Source organism: Ambystoma mexicanum, chromosome 3p (assembly GCF_040938575.1).
Source record: "Ambystoma mexicanum isolate Mex_15411 chromosome 3p, UKY_AmexF1_1, whole genome shotgun sequence".
NCBI classification, from domain to species: Eukaryota; Metazoa; Chordata; class Amphibia; order Caudata; family Ambystomatidae; genus Ambystoma; species Ambystoma mexicanum.
In genome coordinates this window covers 735,965,574-735,982,755 of record NC_090925.1, presented here as the reverse complement: position 1 = coordinate 735,982,755, position 17,182 = coordinate 735,965,574, and the positions used below count along the sequence as shown (strand labels likewise).

The 17,182-nt window shown below is 47.3% G+C and overlaps 1 protein-coding gene across 2 annotated transcripts in view; it reads right to left on the bottom strand.

Annotated features, from left to right (window-relative positions):
* The window catches only part of FBRS (fibrosin), a 710,625-nt gene that overhangs the window by 566,536 nt on the left and 126,907 nt on the right, over positions 1–17,182 (bottom strand). For both annotated transcript variants that reach the window (XM_069651625.1, XM_069651626.1), the window contains exons 2-4: positions 16,450–16,632; positions 14,581–14,667; positions 14,422–14,457 (exon numbers count right to left, since the gene is read on the bottom strand). In XM_069651625.1, coding sequence (XP_069507726.1) covers positions 14,422–14,457; positions 14,581–14,667; positions 16,450–16,632 — 306 coding nt within the window. The remainder of the gene's footprint in view (positions 1–14,421; positions 14,458–14,580; positions 14,668–16,449; positions 16,633–17,182) is intronic.

Here is a 17,182-nt window from a genome sequence, read left to right as displayed (position 1 = left end):
CGATGTCTATTTGTCCTTGCTTGTACCGTATTTTCAGGATCGTTTTATTCTGCCCTTTTTCCCCCGCAGTATATAGTAGGAGTGTTTTAAGCGTAGGAGTGCTTCTGCAGCTTTCTTATTTTGCAATGTCCCCAGTTGGCTAGTTTTACTTTCCTGTCGGAGTTGTTTGCCACTTCTTTTTGTTACCCTTTCTCTTCAAGTTCTTCTTCCTATCTGATTCTGTGTGTATCCCTGTTCGCTTTTATGGCTATTCAGCATCCCCTTAATACCGCCTTAAAGGTGTCCCATTAGATTACTTGCAAAGTGTCCCCTGTGTCGTTGTTGGAAAAGTACAGTTCAATATCGTCCTTTATAGACTCCACTAGGAGCTGGCCCTGTAAAAGTCTGTAGGAAACTTTCAGTTCCATATTCCTCCCCGGGTCACAAGTGGTGCTGGTACCGGAGCGTGGTCTGAAAAGAGATAGTACCTACTTCAATGTCCCCCAGTTTCCCTATTAGGCCTGTGGAGGCCCATACGTAGCCTAGAAAGCTGTTCTGTCAAGTATTGTGGCGTATATCGCTGCTAATGTTAATTTCCTATCCCTGACTTCGACATTAAGGAAGAGATGCCGCCCCTCTGAGTCCTGTACTCGTGCCTGCAATCTATTATTTAGGGCTATCAGGACACCGCCTTCTTTACCCTTGTGTATGCTTGGTATATTTGGGCTGTCCCTCTGATGTTTAGTTGCTTACTATCAGCTTTTTTACAAGGATGTCTGCTTTCAGACACCAGACCAGCCGCTCTAGCTTTTCCCTCTTGATCGGGGTGTTCATCCCCCGTACACTGAATAACAGTATTTTCACTGTGTTTGACTGAACTCTAGCCATCTTCCTGCCCCCAGATCCCTACGCTCATTCCATCGATTTCCCCCCCACCATAACTCTTCCCCTTCCCTTTATCCTCAACCAACACCCAGGGCCCTAATTTCCCCTCCACTTCCCAGAGGAGAGATCAGGTTCCTAAGAACACTCGGACGATGTGTCCCTCGCGCCTGGCCCTCACTCATCCTCAGAACAATTTTGTGGGGATTCATAAGCCCCATTCGAAATTCCAAGACAACCCTCCATCCTACTCCCCCTGGGACTCCAATTGTCTGATAACGGAAGGGTCACACCACCATATATACACAATTTTACCTCCATTTTCTTCCTTGCTCTGGTTTCTAGAGTTCTTGACTCATTTCCTGCATCCTCCTCAAGCCGTTTATACCACTGTTTTCCACCCCTCAGGTTTTCCTGGGCACTTTGCTCGCCCCCGTGCAAACTCTCAAATGTCTTCCTCTTCATCTCCAAAAAGGCTGGTGGTAGTTCCATTTGACATCCAAAAAAAGTTGCCATAGCACCTCCATCATGTAAAATATGGAAGGAGCATGAACAAACTGAGTTCTGATAGAGGGTAGAGTAACAAAGAGGTGCGTTACTGCCTCCACCACAGAATCATACAGAGGCATCGATCTTGCCTTCCAGAATATTTTTTACATTCTGCTACTGGGAGTACCTGTAACTCAATTTCAGATATATATCTGCTTTGGATGTGGGGAGGCGGGCTTTGCAAGAAGCTGGAAACCAAATATAGCGCTCTACAGCCTTCAGATTTTTATTTGAAGTAAAGAGCATCGAGGATCAAACTCTTAGGACGTAATACTTCATTCATCGTCCAGACATATGCTGTAAGACAGAGTAGGCAATGGCACAGGCCTTTCCAAGACCTCCACAGTCTTATGTTTACAAAACATGCTTTTGATATACATCAACTAGCATCAATGTACCCGTCAGAATCAGTTTAAAAATAAATAAATAAAAAAGGCACACCTTTCAGGCCTAAAAAACCTGAACAATCCTTCCAAACCCACAGGTTGCATAACAGTTTATCTAATTTACCCAAGAGAAATAAACTCCACCCGTGAACTAGATGGGATTTTGTTTTTTAACCGGTCATACATGAATTCATATTTCCAGCAACGGCCAGAGATTCAATGCCATGGGCAACACAAATACAAACGCTAAATATTGCAAAATAAAGTTAAGCTCTCCTTCCATCCAACCCCCATAAAACAATGTGCATGCAAGATGCTGCTAATACCCTTGCAGCTAAGGAACAGCTAAAGGTGCAGGATTTCATCATGCACTTGCTGCAATGTAGGAAACCATCACAAACATTATATAAAATGTATGGTCCCGTCATTCCTACACAAGCCTACTCCTCCTTTGAAAAGCCTGGTCTGTAGGCTCTCTATCTCTCCTGGCCTCTCCGACTGTGGCCACCATCTACAGGCCACCTGGTCAGGTTGCCCTCGTCCTCTCCGAGTGGGCTAACCTCTCATCTCATCGCTTCTACCTCTCAACTTGAACTCCTCTTAGAATTCAACATCTACCTGGATGCATCCAATACCCCCTCTGGGCTCTTCTGCAACCTCAGCAACTCTTTCCATTCAGCCCTCTGGTCCAACACTCTGTCTGACACACTGTGGATGTTAACGCCTCAGACATCCCCCACCGCCCCACTCTAACCCTCTCACCACTCCTCTCCTGGAAGAACCACTTCCTGCTCTCCTCTCACCTGAAACTCTGTCTCTCAGACTAAAGGCCACTCCAGCACTGTCACCTACTTTCTCGTACATTCGGCCCATGAAGCATGTCAGTGGATGCCTTTGCTGCTACCTTCTCTGCTCTTACGCCTGTGGCTGACTCACACTCTGACACAGTCCTCTCTAACCTGCATCTTTCTATCTCCAACACTCTGGACATCCTGGCCCTGGTCATGAGAACCTGTTTGAAGCCTACCTCCAAGTGCAACTCTTGGTATGACTGACCTCACCGCCCAGAAATTCAAGTGCAGGGTGGCTGAGAGGAAATGGAGGGCATCGGGCGCATCCTCTGACAAACTGGCCTGCCACCTGCTCCAAAGGAAATACAGACTCTCTTGTCCTGTGCAAGAAGAGTCCACATCCAAGGCAGCATCTATGCGGCCTCTAACAACACGGCCAAACTCTTTAAAATCAGCAATGAGCTGGCCAATCCGTCGGCAGTATCTACCTCTCCTCTTCCCTCCCAGGCCCCATGTACAGCTCTGGCTTCTCACTTCACAACAAAACAAAAAAACAGGACATCCTGTCCTCGCTCTGCTCTTACTCCCTCATTCACTCACTTACTTACTCCTGGCCCCACTTCTTCCGCTACTCCTTCTCTCCGATGAGACTAACAATGTTTCTAGACAAGTCCAATCTATAAAAGTGTCGTCCAAACGGCTGCTCCCCAGTTCCTCTAGAACCATCAAGGACCACATTGACACACTCACTCCAGCCTTGGCCTATTTCTGCAAGGACTCTTTCTTCACTAGATCATTCACCTCTCTCCTCAAGCACTCCCTTGTTTACCCCCTCCTTAAAATGCCTTCTGCCGATCCTACCTGTCCGGCTAACTATCGCCTGATCGCTAACACTCCTTTCCTGGACAAATTGGCCATCTCCTAGCTTACTCCCAACACTGAAGCTGTTGGTTGTCTCCATGACCATCAGTCTGGCTTCAGAGCAGCCAGAGGGACGGAAACTGCTCTCCTGAACACCTGTGGAGATCTGCTCTCTAATCTTGACTCCAGCCTTCCTTCTGTCCTCGTCCTCCTTGACCTTTCATCTGCTCTTGACACGGTAAATCACACCATCCTGATCAATCGACTGAGAGAACCTGGGCATCACGGATCAGGCCTTGGAGTGGTTGACCTTCCTCCTGGACCGACCCTCCCAGGTGTGTGTGTCCTCTTTCTCCCCCCCCACCCCCCCCCCCCCCCCCCAACTCCTCACCCTGGCTCTTCAAGGTCTACTTGACCCCCTTTGGCCCCTGATATCTACCCTCTATTCGAACTATGTTATACAGATGACACTAAGCTCTATTTTAGGCTCCCTCGGCCTTCTCTCCGCTCACGCTCATTCCTGACTGTCTATCCACGATCTCTGCCTTAATGCCAGCAAGACAGATCCTCCTCATTGGGACTCCCACTTTCCCTCCCTCACGTTGGCCCTTCTCCTTGGGCCCTCTTCCTTTTGAGGGACTCCATGCTGTCCTTCTAGCCTCACATCACGGACCTTGCCAAGAAGGCCCACTACCAGCTGCACTTCCTCGGAGGTATTCTTCCCTTTCTCACTTTCCCCCAGAAGCTCACTGTCTCCAGAGCCCTAGTTCTCTCTAGACTGGATTACTGCAACAGCCTCCTTCTCAATCTGCCTTCCTCTACTTTCCGCCCTCTGCAACTAATCCAGAACAGGACTGCAAGACTTGTCCTTGGCCTCAAGCCCAGGGACCGTATCTCTACAGCCCTAAATTTTCTCCACAGGCTCCCAGTGGCTGCAAGGATGAAGTTCCATACCCTCTGCATAGCCCGCAAGGCTTTCTAAGGCCGGGCCCACAATACATTCAACTCCCTCTTCCAAAATTCTTTCCTTCTCGTAAAACATGACTGCCCTGCGCACATCCAACATGTGTAGGCTGCTTTCGGCCATGTTAGTGGGGTTCTGGAAGAAAGGGGGCTGTTCGATTGATGATTCACGTGGAACTTGGAAATAAATGTAGGCGCAAATCGAGGGAAAGTGCGCAGAACCACCTTATCTCTGAAGAGTAACAAAAGGGTCTAGTACTGAAAGGGCCTGCAGTTCACTAATCCTTCTAATAAAAGTGATAGCCACTAGTAAGGTTGTCCTATAGGTAAGGTCTTTTTTAGACTTGCTTTGTGCATAGGCTCAAAGGGAGACCCCATGAGTCTAGTCAGAACCACATTTAAGTCCCATCCGGGAGCTAGGTTTGAAATGGGGATGGAGGGGAGGGGGAGGTGGGAGGGGGAGAGTGGGGGGTGAATCCTCTTAGCACCTTCCATGAAAGCCATGTTAACTGCCATTTTCCACCTTTTGCTGTGACGTAGTGTAGGGTGAGAGCAGCTAGGTGAACCTTTAGGGAATTAAAAGCCAGGCCTGAATCCAGTAAGTGGGTCAGGTACAATACAATGCGAGTAGGAGAGCAGTCAGTGGGATTAACGCCCTTGGCATTACACCAGATAAAGCGTTTCCATTTACTGGAATGGCAGTATCGGGTGTTGACTTTCCTCGCTTCCCCGAGTATGTGCATACATCTCTGAGGTAGTTGAAGGTGTCCGAACTCTATGACCTCAGGAGCCAGGCCGCCAAGTTCGCAGCTTGTGGGCATGGGTGCAGTGTGCCGGGAGGATAGCTCAGCGGCAACATGCTCGCCTTGGAAACAAGACGACACAAAGCAACACAGGTTAGACCACCGGGTCCACACTTAGAAACCTCTGGGTATTAAGCGTGTTATAAATACACAACTAAGCAACATATTCATGTAACAGCGCCGCAATGCCCCTGGGCTGTGTGAGCGCTTTAAAAAGGTATCCAGACATACTTTCAAAAACAGTTTCGAATGACAAAAGTTTCGGAAAAATGCATCGAAAAACTGCATTTTTTTTGTAGGTAAAGGTTTTTTTTTAACAAAAATGGGTATGAAGCAGCAAAAAAACATGGGTTGAGGGGGACCCCCCATTCACTTTTTTAAAATTCATTTTTTCAACGCATTTTTGTACGAAACTTTGCCATTCGAAACTAACACTAGGAACCCTTTAAAAATGCAAATAAATAAAATAATTGTCCTCTGACCAGAGACATAATGTTGTATGGGCAGGGCAGTTTCATCGGAGAGGACATCTCCATCAGATGAGAAAACCAGGGTTGGCGGGCCCAGGCCACCAATATCATTGTGACTGGCTCCTGGTGCATCTTGTGCACGATCTTGTTGAGTAAGCGAGTCAGTGGAAAAGCATAAACAAAAGCATAAACAAATGTCCCTGACCAGGTTATCCAAAGCCCTGGGTACCTGGAGGTGTAATCCTGGCATTGAGCGTTCTCCAGAGTTGTGAACAAGTCGATCTCTGGGAAACCCAATTCTGCGAAGACGTTGGAGACAATGTCTTCGTGTAGTTGCCATTCGTACTCTACGGGCAGTGGGAAATCTCTGCTGAGCACGTCTGCCAGAAGATTGAGTTTCCCTGGAATGTGTTGGGACAACAGGAAACATCCTGTGTTTGAGAGCCCATATTCAAATGTTTTGGGATAGCTTGGATAGCCCTGGGGAGTGTGTGCCCCCTTGTTTGTTCAGGTAGTACATGGCTGTGGTGCTGTCTGAAGATCAGGACTGTCTTCCCCTGTAATTGTGTCTGAAAGGCTTCGAGTGCTTTGAATACTGCTAATCGCTCCAACAGATTTATGTGGTTGGACGCTACATGTGGGGACCACACGCCATGTGCCATCTGCTGAAGCAGATGAGGGCCCCCCCCCCCCTCCCTTGTGAGTGAGGAGTCAGTCGTTAGAGTGGATTGTACTGCGGGGTTGGTGAAGGTATTCCCCTCGACCACCACTAGAGAGAGAGAAAGAGAGAAAGAGAGAAAGAGAGAAAGAGAGAAAGAGAGAAAGAGAGAAAGAGAGAAAGAGAGAAAGAGAGAAAGAGAGAAAGAGAGAAAGAGAGAAAGAAAGAAAGAGAGAAAGAGAGAAAGAGAGAAAGAGAAAGAGAGAAAGAGAGAAAGAGAGAGAAAGAGAGAGAAAGAGAGAGAAAGAGAGAGAAAGAGAGAGAAAGAGAGAGAAAGAGAGAGAAAGAGAGAGAAAGAGAGAGAGAAAGAGAAAAAGAGAAAAAGAGAAAGAGAGAGAGAGAGAAAGAGAGAGAGAGAGAGAGAGAAAGAGAGAAAGAGAGAAAGAGAGAAAGAGAGAAAGAGAGAGAGAAAGAGAGAAAGAGAGAAAGAAAGAGAGAAAGAGAGAAAGAGAGAAAGAAAGAGAGAAAGAAAGAGAAAGAGAAAGAGAGAAAGAGAGAACGAGAGAGAAAGAAAGAGAGAAAGAGAGAAAAAGAGAGAGACAACTACCAGATCTTCCCACTGTCCGCTGGCCTGACACGACTGGCTGTTAAGTCACTCTTGCATGGGACGCAGACGCGCGTGAGGAACTAAGTAAATGCAGGACACCATCATCCCTAACAGTCGCATGGCCTTGCGTACCGTCACTTCCCGACTAGCTACATAGTGAGGGATCTGAAACAGCACGTTTTGAACCCTCTCGGAGGGGAAGACGATGCTGTCTTATCTGAATTAGCGCCCCGAGAAACTGTTTGACTTGACTGGGGTCTAGGCTGGATTTCGTCTCATTATTGGAGAATCCCAGACTGATTAAGAGGTCTATTGTCTTCTGAGTGTTCAATAGGCATGTTTCGTAGGACTCCCCCGTTATGAGCCAGTCGCCGAGGTAAGGGTAAACCGGGACGGATAGTCTGTGCAGGTGTGCTGCCGCTACTGCCAGTATCTTTGTAAACACCCTCAGTGCTGACGAAATGCCAAAGGGGAGCACCTTTAACTGATAGTGTTTGTCCTCTATTATTAACCTTAGGTATTTTCTGTGCGCTTGCAACATTGAAATATGAAAGTGTACATCTTTCATGTCCAGTGTTGCCATGTAATCCTTCTGTTTCAACAGCGGGAATACTTCCTGTAAAGTAACCATACAAAACCTTTGAGGTTTGACAAACTTGTTCGTTGAGCGCAAGTCTAGCACAGGGCGCATGGTGAGATCCTTCTTGGGTACAAGGACGTACACTAAATAAACATCCTCGTTTACCTGTAGAATAAGGACTGCTTCTATGGCGTCCTTTCCTAGAAGGGTCTGCACCTCTTGCAGTAGGATTTGCAGGTGGTCTGGTGTCGGGTGTCTTGATCTTGGCGGTCTGTATTGGTGTAGAGTCACAGAGTTGATTCTATTTTAACTATCAGGGTGGTCTGGCAAATTCCTGTGGGCGACCGTCTTTAGAACCCACTGGTCTGTTATCCCCTCACATGCTATAAGGAAAGATGTAATAAGCCCCTCGACCGGGGTTGCATGGGAGGGGACCTAAATCTGCAGGTCATTTCTGACCAGAGGCGGGACCCGTCTGATCATCCACATTGCAGTATTCCAGAAAGGTGCCATCTTCATCCTGATCACATGTCCATAACATCCTCATCTGTGAGGACACAAGTAAACTCTTCATGTGGATCCTCCAAGGTCCTTCGAAACTTAGATACAGGGGTAGAAGGAAAGTCTTCGAGGTCTTTTGGAAGCAAGGGCCTCAGAATAGGAGACATGTTTCTAATCTGTCCGTCCATCCCTCAAATTTCTCCCTGGTCCACGAGGATGAACCAGAGGAGTGCAGGGGAGGAAAGGTTTCATCTTCCCTGTGGCGTCGAGATTTTTCCCCCCAATATGCCTGATAAAGGTACAGGACTTTCACTAGTCCTGGCAGGGTTCTGGGCGCTGGGGTGTAGCTTTCGACACGTCTCTCGGCCGCTCCTTCAGTCTAACTGCCGAAGTAATCCTAGCGATGCTGTCGGCAATGGTAGGAGAATCCGGGCGGGCTATCGGCTGAGCGGAGGATTTCACCGCCACCCGTCCCTTAAGCAGCATCTGCGCATTCTCTAGGAGCGCTTCGACTTCAGCGTGTCTTTTAGTGTTAGCGCCCTTGACTTTGGATTGCCCAGTCGCAGGCCGCAACTGCGGTTGCGGGGAAGACTGCCGATCAGAGGATCCTGTCGAAGATTTTGACGGTTCCGTTGGCGCTTTGGTACGCTTCAACACAGTCGCCGAAACAGAACCTTGAGTTGTGCGTTTAGTGTTCCGATTGTGTGCACCCCCTGTCGCCAGGTGTTTTTCCCGTAGCGTGACTCGCGGCAGGCCTGGTGGGGTCGGGGAAGGTATCGTGGACCGAGCGTGGTCCGCAGTTGGGTCAATGGCTTCCGACACAGAGGCCTGGTCATCGCTAGTTCATCACGTTCGTCGATTGCAACAGGGGGAAAAAGAACATCCGGCCTGCAACATGTCGTAGGCCGCCCACTGCTTTAAGCGGCACCCCTTAAGCGTTTTAGGGCTCAGGAGACTACAGGCCGCGCAACTCGCTTCTTTGTGGTCGAGGGGCAGACAATTGTTGCACCAAGCGTGCTCGTCCTTCCAAGGATATTTGGCCCTGCCCGAGGGACAAAACCTAAATGGTGGCTTTTCCATAGCAAAAGACAATTAATTAGAGCAATGACGAAACCCATGGAGCAGATAGGGTGAAAGAGGAAAGGCATACTTGGAAAGGATATGTCCACCCCAACCCCACTGTCCATACTGTGTAGGGCCGGTCGGAAGGCCCGGCCACGTGGACGGCAGCGCCGCTGGGATCAACAGGTGCCTAAAGTCCACAGCAGTCTTTGGCGTTGTTTCACAGGATTCAACAGTCGAAGTGACTTAATGGGAATAACGACAAAGTCGATAATAATGACAATAACGCTATTTACGCAAGAGCTCCACATTAGGGCAACCAGTAATCTGGGCGGAAAAAACAATCTGAGGGACGTCAGCGTGCGAGGGATTTTGGGTACACTACACGTTAGATTAAAGATAGTGTTACAGATACGTCTATGCAGACGTCCCCTTTCGATCCTCAAAAGACAAGATGCAATACTCGCGGTTACCACTGGATGTCGGACCATATGCAAAGCATGTGATTCTAAGCAGATTAACAAGCATCAGAACTGCTCTTCTGAATACATGTAAAGAACTGCTTGCATCCCTAGATTCCAACTCCCCTGATGTCCTCATCCTGCTTGATCTCTCCTCTGCATTTGACTGTCAACCACTCCATCCTCATAAAAAAGCTCTATGACACCCCTGGTATCGCGGAGCGGGCACTGGACTGGCTGACCTCCTTCCTAACTGACTGCTCCTCCTAAGTTATCCTGGGCACCTCCTTGCCTACTTCCTTCTCCAGCTGTTGCATCCCCCAGGGCTCTATTCTCTCGCCTTGGCTCTTTAACATCTACCTACTCTGCTGGCACACCTCATCTCTGCCTTCTCCCCCAACTTCCAGTGCTAAGCCGACGAGACACAAGAAAGCTTCAAACGCCCTTGCACCTTCCATCATCCCAGACTGCCTCTCTGCCATCCAGGCCTGGTGCACTTCCAATGATCTCTGCCTCAATGCCAGCAAAACAGATCCTTCCTATTGGGACCACTGCACCCTACTTCTACCCTTCACTCTGGCTTTCTTCCATGGGATCTACGCCTGCTCCCTCTTCGTAAAACAGAAACCTCAGAGTAATCTTTGACTCCTGTCTCTCCTCCCTCCCTCACACTCAGGACATTGAAAACAAGTCCCACTTTCAGCTCTTCCTTCTCAAATGAATTCTACCTTTTATCACCTTCCCCCAAAGGTGTTACACAGGCTCTGGTTCTCTCTAGGCTTCACCACTGCAATAGCCTCCTCCTGAATCTACCTTCGTCCACTTTGCGAACCCTTCAGCTAATCCAGAATAGGACAGCAAGACTTCTCCTTGGCCTAAAGCCCAGGGACCGCATCTCTCCTGCCCTACAAAGTCTGCACTGGCTCCCAGTTGCTGCACAGATTAAATTCAAATCCCTCTCTATCATCCACAAGGCTGGCTGGCGACCACACTATCTTCAACTCTTACTTACTAAATAGTCCCCCTCTAGAGCTCCTCTGGCACACATTCCTTGTGTGTAAAGCAATTTGCTAAACAGAGCAGGTGGTTGATGGGTTTCCTCAGTTGATTGGTGTGCAGGGTCCTTATGCATCCTCAAGGCCCTGGCCACCCACATTGTATCATCAGCACTTGCCTTGGCTCACCCTCCACCCTTGGAGGCTTGCACTTCCCTTTCATTGCACTTTACCTGCTGCTCACCCACGAGCACCATAGCACCTCCCTTCTGCACTTGCACGTTCTGAACACTCGCAAGACATAGGTTCGTATTCTCCTACCCAGTTTTCTTTTTAATGTATTATAATTTGAATTGTCCTTCATCCCCTGTCCCCTCCGTTGCCCTGTGGGCGCATTGAAACAGTATTTGCTTCCTGTATAAGGGCATAACAAGCAAACAAATAAGAGAAAGCCGTCCTTTCTCTAGCAAATCTCTTTACTAGAAATGTTAACTGTCTTGACTTTGCTGTTTTGATCTTAACATTTTCGTAGCTTGCTGAATGCATCAGCTCCAATCCAAGATATTTATATGAAGAAGTATATTGAATTAGACCCAGAGGGCCATCCATGGCTACTCTTAATTTTCTTAGACGCCAGCATAACATTTGTTTTCTCCAAATGTATTATCAACTCATTTTCCTTGGCATAGTGATCCAGTTCACAAAGTATTCCCTTAATTCCAGCAACTGGAGGACTAATAATAATAACGTGCTATTGAGTCTGGATGCCTAAAAGGGATTAGGCCGCGTGGAAAGGGGGGGGGGGGGGGCTAAGGCTCTTTAAGGGTATACAAGCCATATACAGAGACCCATCAGCCCAAGTGGTAGTGAATTGGAGGTCATCAAGATCGATCAGCTGGGCAAGAGGAACCAGACAGGGCTGCCCCCCCTTCACCCCTGCAATTTGCACTGTCAATTGAACCCTTGGGGATATGGATCAGGATGGAAAAGGATAATGCGGGAGTGATAGGGGAACGGGAAAATAAGCTGGAGATGTATGCAGGCAACATACTACTGCATATGAGGGATCCGCACACAATTCCAAAGACACTCCAGTTGCTAGGGGAGTATGGGCACCTTTCGGGCTTCAAAGTTAATTAATAGTGGCAAGTCAGTCATCTTCCCCTTTGGTTGTACCATGCTGCAGTTGACTGAAGGTCTAAAAAGATACACGATGCCCATAGAGCAGAAAGCGTTATAGTACTTGGGGGTCTGGGTCACACAAGACATAGCGGGCACTTATGAGGCGAAATTTCCCCCGCGCTGCTCAATAAGCTCTTCGACTTGGCCCTCTCAAACACTGTCCTGGTTGGGGCGTTTAAACGCAGTCAAGGTGACCCTACTCTGAGGTACTATACCTATACCACATGCTACCGATTGAGATGCTTGAAGAGCATTTAAAAGTATTAATGCAGAAGATTATGGAGGTTTATATGGAAGTGCCAGAAACAGAATAGCAAGGGGGGACCCTGATGCAGCACAAGGAAGGGGGAACAGAGGGGGAGGGGGGTTGGGGGAGAGGGGTTTGGCACTCCCAGACATGTACACCTACTATCGAGCAGCTCAATTTCGTGCACAGATACCACACCTTCCGATAGATAAGGAAAAGCACTGGGAAGCCATTGAAAATTACCTACTATGGACAGTAACGATGGGGAAGTGGCTGTGGGCACCACCAAGCAAGGTGCCTCGAATGGTAAGGAGACAATTTATTAGGCCCGCTCTGGAAACTGGAGTGTGAAACGAGAGATAAAGGGGTGCGACAAACTGGCTGTCACCCTTGAGCCACATCTGGGTGCCCCCAATCAGACGAAATTCAGGAGCCGCTGCGCTTCCAGGCATGGTTTGAGGCAGGCTGGAAAGAGTGGGACAACTGGTTAAGGCAGACACCTTTATCTCCATAGATGGGCTTTAAGAGACGTTAGGATTGGGGAGACTCTGTGTTCCACTATCTGCAATTCAAGGGATGTTGATGGCAGAGAAATTGAACGGGGAGCAACAGAGGGCACAGACAGGAAATGCGTGAGAGGACGACAACCAGGCGGCTGACCTCCAGCATATACCAGGCGCTGTTGCAGACAGGGAGAGGTTAGAAAGTGCAGTACCACATGAGGTGGGAAAGGGACCACGGGAGACAGCTGCAGTTAGGGCAGTGGAGACCCCTGTGCATTCATGCGCATAAGACGTTAGTGGCGTGTCAATATATGTTGCACTGGTTAAAGCTCATACAGGTGGCAATACAGCCATCACCACCTCTCCAGAATGTTTTGTGGAGTGTACCCATCCTGCTGGAGAGGCTGCAGCCAGAGGGCTACGTACTGGCATATGTAGTGGACATGCCCAGATGTATGCTGATTTTGGAAGGAAGTCCTAGGCTGGACCAGGTGCCTTGATGGGGTAGAGAGAAGAGTGGAAGCGTTGCTGGCATTGTTTGGGTAGAGGAGATAGAGGTTGTAAAAATTCCAGTTGATCAACAGAGAGTGAAATGCACGAGATCGAGAATATAACAGGGGCCTTGCATGATGTACAGCCGTCAAGAGAACTGGAATGGGGTGCATTTTTGCAAAAATGTGGCACAGCCCAAGATAGCCTGGACTCACACGTCAGCCACTCTGCCATGCTATGAATAGTGTAGATACTTCCAGCAAAGAAATTGTACACATTGACATACCAGACAGGAAATTACTGTGGATTGGACGCTTAATGCCGGGGCAGGGATTCCTGAGGTTAGCAGGGAGTTGGGGGGGGGGGGGGTTGGAGACGCTTTTGCACCATTATGTTTTAAAGAGAGACTCTGCCCAACTGTGGGTTAAGTTTGTCAATTGTGTATGAAAAGAATAAAGAACACCAACATTTTAAAAGACATACTAGATAGAAAAGATCAGGAGGCAGGTCTTCTGTTCTGCACCCACACTGTAGAACACCATGCCACTAAGCATCCACCAGCCATCCACTTAGCACCAACTTAGACTTTACTGTTCCGACAGTGCCTCAATAAGGGCAGGATCCCTGCGGCAGCGTTTACTTTCATCACTTTCATAATAGTTTAATTAAATGACCCATGTGCAACAGTCTGCTACCCATTGGCTAGGCTTGTGCTTTATTAAAAATCCACAAAAATAAAAACTGCACCGGTATTTCAACAAAAACATTGCTCTGCAACATATTTCTCCTGTAAACATCACCATGTCTAACAAATCTCCACTAGCTATGTGCCATTAGAACAGGGGTCTGCAACCTTTGGCTCACCAAATGTTTTGCCCTTCAATTCCCATCAGCATTCACCAGCACAGCCAATGGTGAGGGATCATGGGAGTCCAAGTCCAAAACATCTGGAGATCCGCAGGTTGCACACCCTTGCATTAGAACCTCCTCCCTCAGAGCCCAGACTTATTGCAGACTTTGCCCAAAAGGACCAACCCATCACAGATTTCCATTAGCATTATTTGCCTTACAGCACCTGCTCCCCCTTGCAAAATCATTCTTCTTGGTAGCACAAACATATGCACAGCCCTTCCCTAAATCCGGTCCTTGAGAGTTTCCCCATGAATTCTGAATAAAGCCCAACAGAAGCTACAGTTCAGTATGGCTGCCTAAATTCATAAAAACACAGTGTAGTAGACACATCAAAGCCAGTGTCACTAAACCTATACATCTGTTCCTGGTGGGTAGAACAACCTCAGTTGACCCATAGTCCAGTCAACCCTTGAATGTGCTCCCACCACCTCCAGAATGAAGAGAAAAAAAATCTAAACTGGGAACCCCACCCAACATAAAAAAAAAACTATGGATTCAACAGAACCCAAGTGCTCTAAAAGTGAATCAAAGACTTACGATGTATCCCGTCTCCATGTACGAGCGGCCAGATCCCTGCAAAACAAGAGAATAAATAAAGGATAAAACCGAAAACATTACATCAGTATGTCTAGAAAAGGTCCCATGGACGAGCAAAGGACATAGGCTGCAAGAAAAGCAGCAGTAACTATTACTCACATCACTTCCAACTTCCAGGGAGTCACTCCTTTTGAAAACTTTTCTCTCCACTTTGCCACTTTCACTCTCGCTTCCCAGCCAGGACACCTAAAAAACAAAGTCTGTATTAAAATCGACCGGAAAAAAAATTAAACAGTCAACAGCCCTGAAACAGTAGAAAAAACCCCATTGGAAACCATGAAATGCATGGGAATATAACATGTTTAACGGCAGCCCCTCCCCAACATTGAAAAAGCAAAGATATGCCACACGGTCTGTCAAGCCATCATAACTGGCAAGTCTGGCAGAGATGGAGGTCAACATCTTCGAACAGACACTATCATTACTAGCAGCCTGGCTATATTGATATCAGCAAAAGAGGAAAGTTCCAACCACGCCATACTGAACAACCCGAGACACAGTAAGCAGAGCTTGACCCAAAGGAATCCTTCAATACCCAAACCAAGACACCACCACGATCCATCGGAACCTAAAGTCAAACAAAGCATTGTTTCAATGAGCACTACACAAACCACATTGGCCACCAAAATGATCCCATCAGCTGAAATGAAGCCCTGTAACAAGACCCCACCCGATAATCCACAAAGTCAGGGTTGCGATATTACTGTAATGTCCAATAAACACCGCCGAGCTGTAACAATGCGTTCAGTTTAAGATCAGTTTAAGTGCAAGGTCCAGCTACAACAATCACAAGAGAAACAGAAAGTGCCATCTGATCAATTCCGGTCTATGTGATCACAATGGGTTACTCACCTACTTCAGGGAGTTAATCCCAAATCCACACAAGATGATATTAATCCATCCAAGAACCGTTAAACTCACAATATCAAACTTGTATATGCTTAAACAATCAAAGAATATAAGCAGGGATCTACCACAATGCCCAATTTAACCAATGAAGTCAAGCACCTAGACAAAACCATTCCCATTAACATTGCAAAAAAAAAAAGAAAGATCAACCCACACTTGATAAGATAGCAACATGTAAAGAAGCTAGGCATATGCAAATCTTTCAACAGCAAGATCAAACTCTGCACCTTTCCAACAGTAAAAACGAAAGAATAAACCACAACCAACTCATGAAAGCAACCCAACTGGGCAGGTCTATGGTTATGATACCACCAGATGAACCAAGTTAGGCTGCACCACCAACCAAGCCACAACACCTTCTCATTTACAGTCAACTTGTACCCAAACAAAATGGACAAGGCCAATAATGCAAGGGCCAGAGGCACATTAACACATAACTAACAGGAGGACACATCTTAGTCAACGGCCCCTACCTGTTAACCACCTCCAACTGCAACACTGCTCTACACAAAACGAGCCGAAGTGGCCTCACCACAACCTACACCCACTCTGCTCTGCCTTGCAGACTACCACACTACTCAAGCATGGCATAGCGCTTGTATGTCCCTCGCCAAGCCACATGCACCTTTGCAACTCTCACGCCCAGCTCCCTCGGGTTACAAATGGCTAGAGCAACATCCTAACCACCCAGAATTTCCAACACAACTCTGCACACCCAGTAACCTACACGTCACTGCATGCCTGAAAAAAAAAAACATTCACTCTGCCCCACCCCCCTTCCATATCAAACATTTACACCCAGATCTACTTGCAGGCTCAACACAGCTCAAACCCTAACTGGCACAAAACTGCAACTTTATGGCTCTACCTTCTCATGTCTTGCATCAGAGACTTTACTTCTATCCAAGCCCCAATGGATTTACATCTGCAGCATAGGTTGGCCCCTAATGTCCAGTTGCTCGTGCCTGCAATCTCAATATTATGCTTCGGTAGCACGTTATGCCTCCTGTTCTCTGCAGTCACTTGGTAGCTGCATAAGCCCCTGTCCCTCTTGCCTACCTCTTTGTTACTCTTTTTCATCAGTTTTCTCCTCTCCTTTTCCCCGCTGGCCTGGTTTGGATCATGCTCTGAACATGCCTCTGGATGCTCAGGCTCAGAGTCATTGTCGCTGCCTCGTTTCCTCTTCCCAGTGTGCTTCATCCGATGCTTCTGCCGCTGTGGGGGCTTCAAAGTTGCATCCTTCTGCAGATTGCAAACACAGGGAACAGAAAATAAAGTATTGCAACAAAGAACGCACATGTTATTTACACAGCAGATTCACATAGCTAGTAACCCTTAAAGCACTTTTGCAAGGGGAGTTTGATGGACCTATTGTGACATTTGTAAGAACTAAAGCGTGACTATTATGAAGAAGTAGGCATTTCAAATTGGTATGAAGTGTGCCTATTGAAACAAGCCATAAGAGACCGAGGGAGAGCAAAGACTCGAGCCAGAGCCTAAATGGTCTCATCTCTAGCGGCTTACCTGTCTTTGAAAACAGATGACTAAACCAAGAACACAGTTTTAGAAGGATGAATACTTGGGGAAAGTAGCTTGGAACCTACCCATGCCAGCTATAAAATCTGTATCTGAAGTCTAATGGTTTCATCTGTGCAAATCATTTTTCTTTGCTTTAGCTTCCTTATCTGACAATTTCCTTTGCGCCATATAAAATCCACTGTACATTAATCTACAGATTTTGTTTCATAGGTGCCTGTATCCTCCTTTTATCATTTTCTAGGAAAATATATGC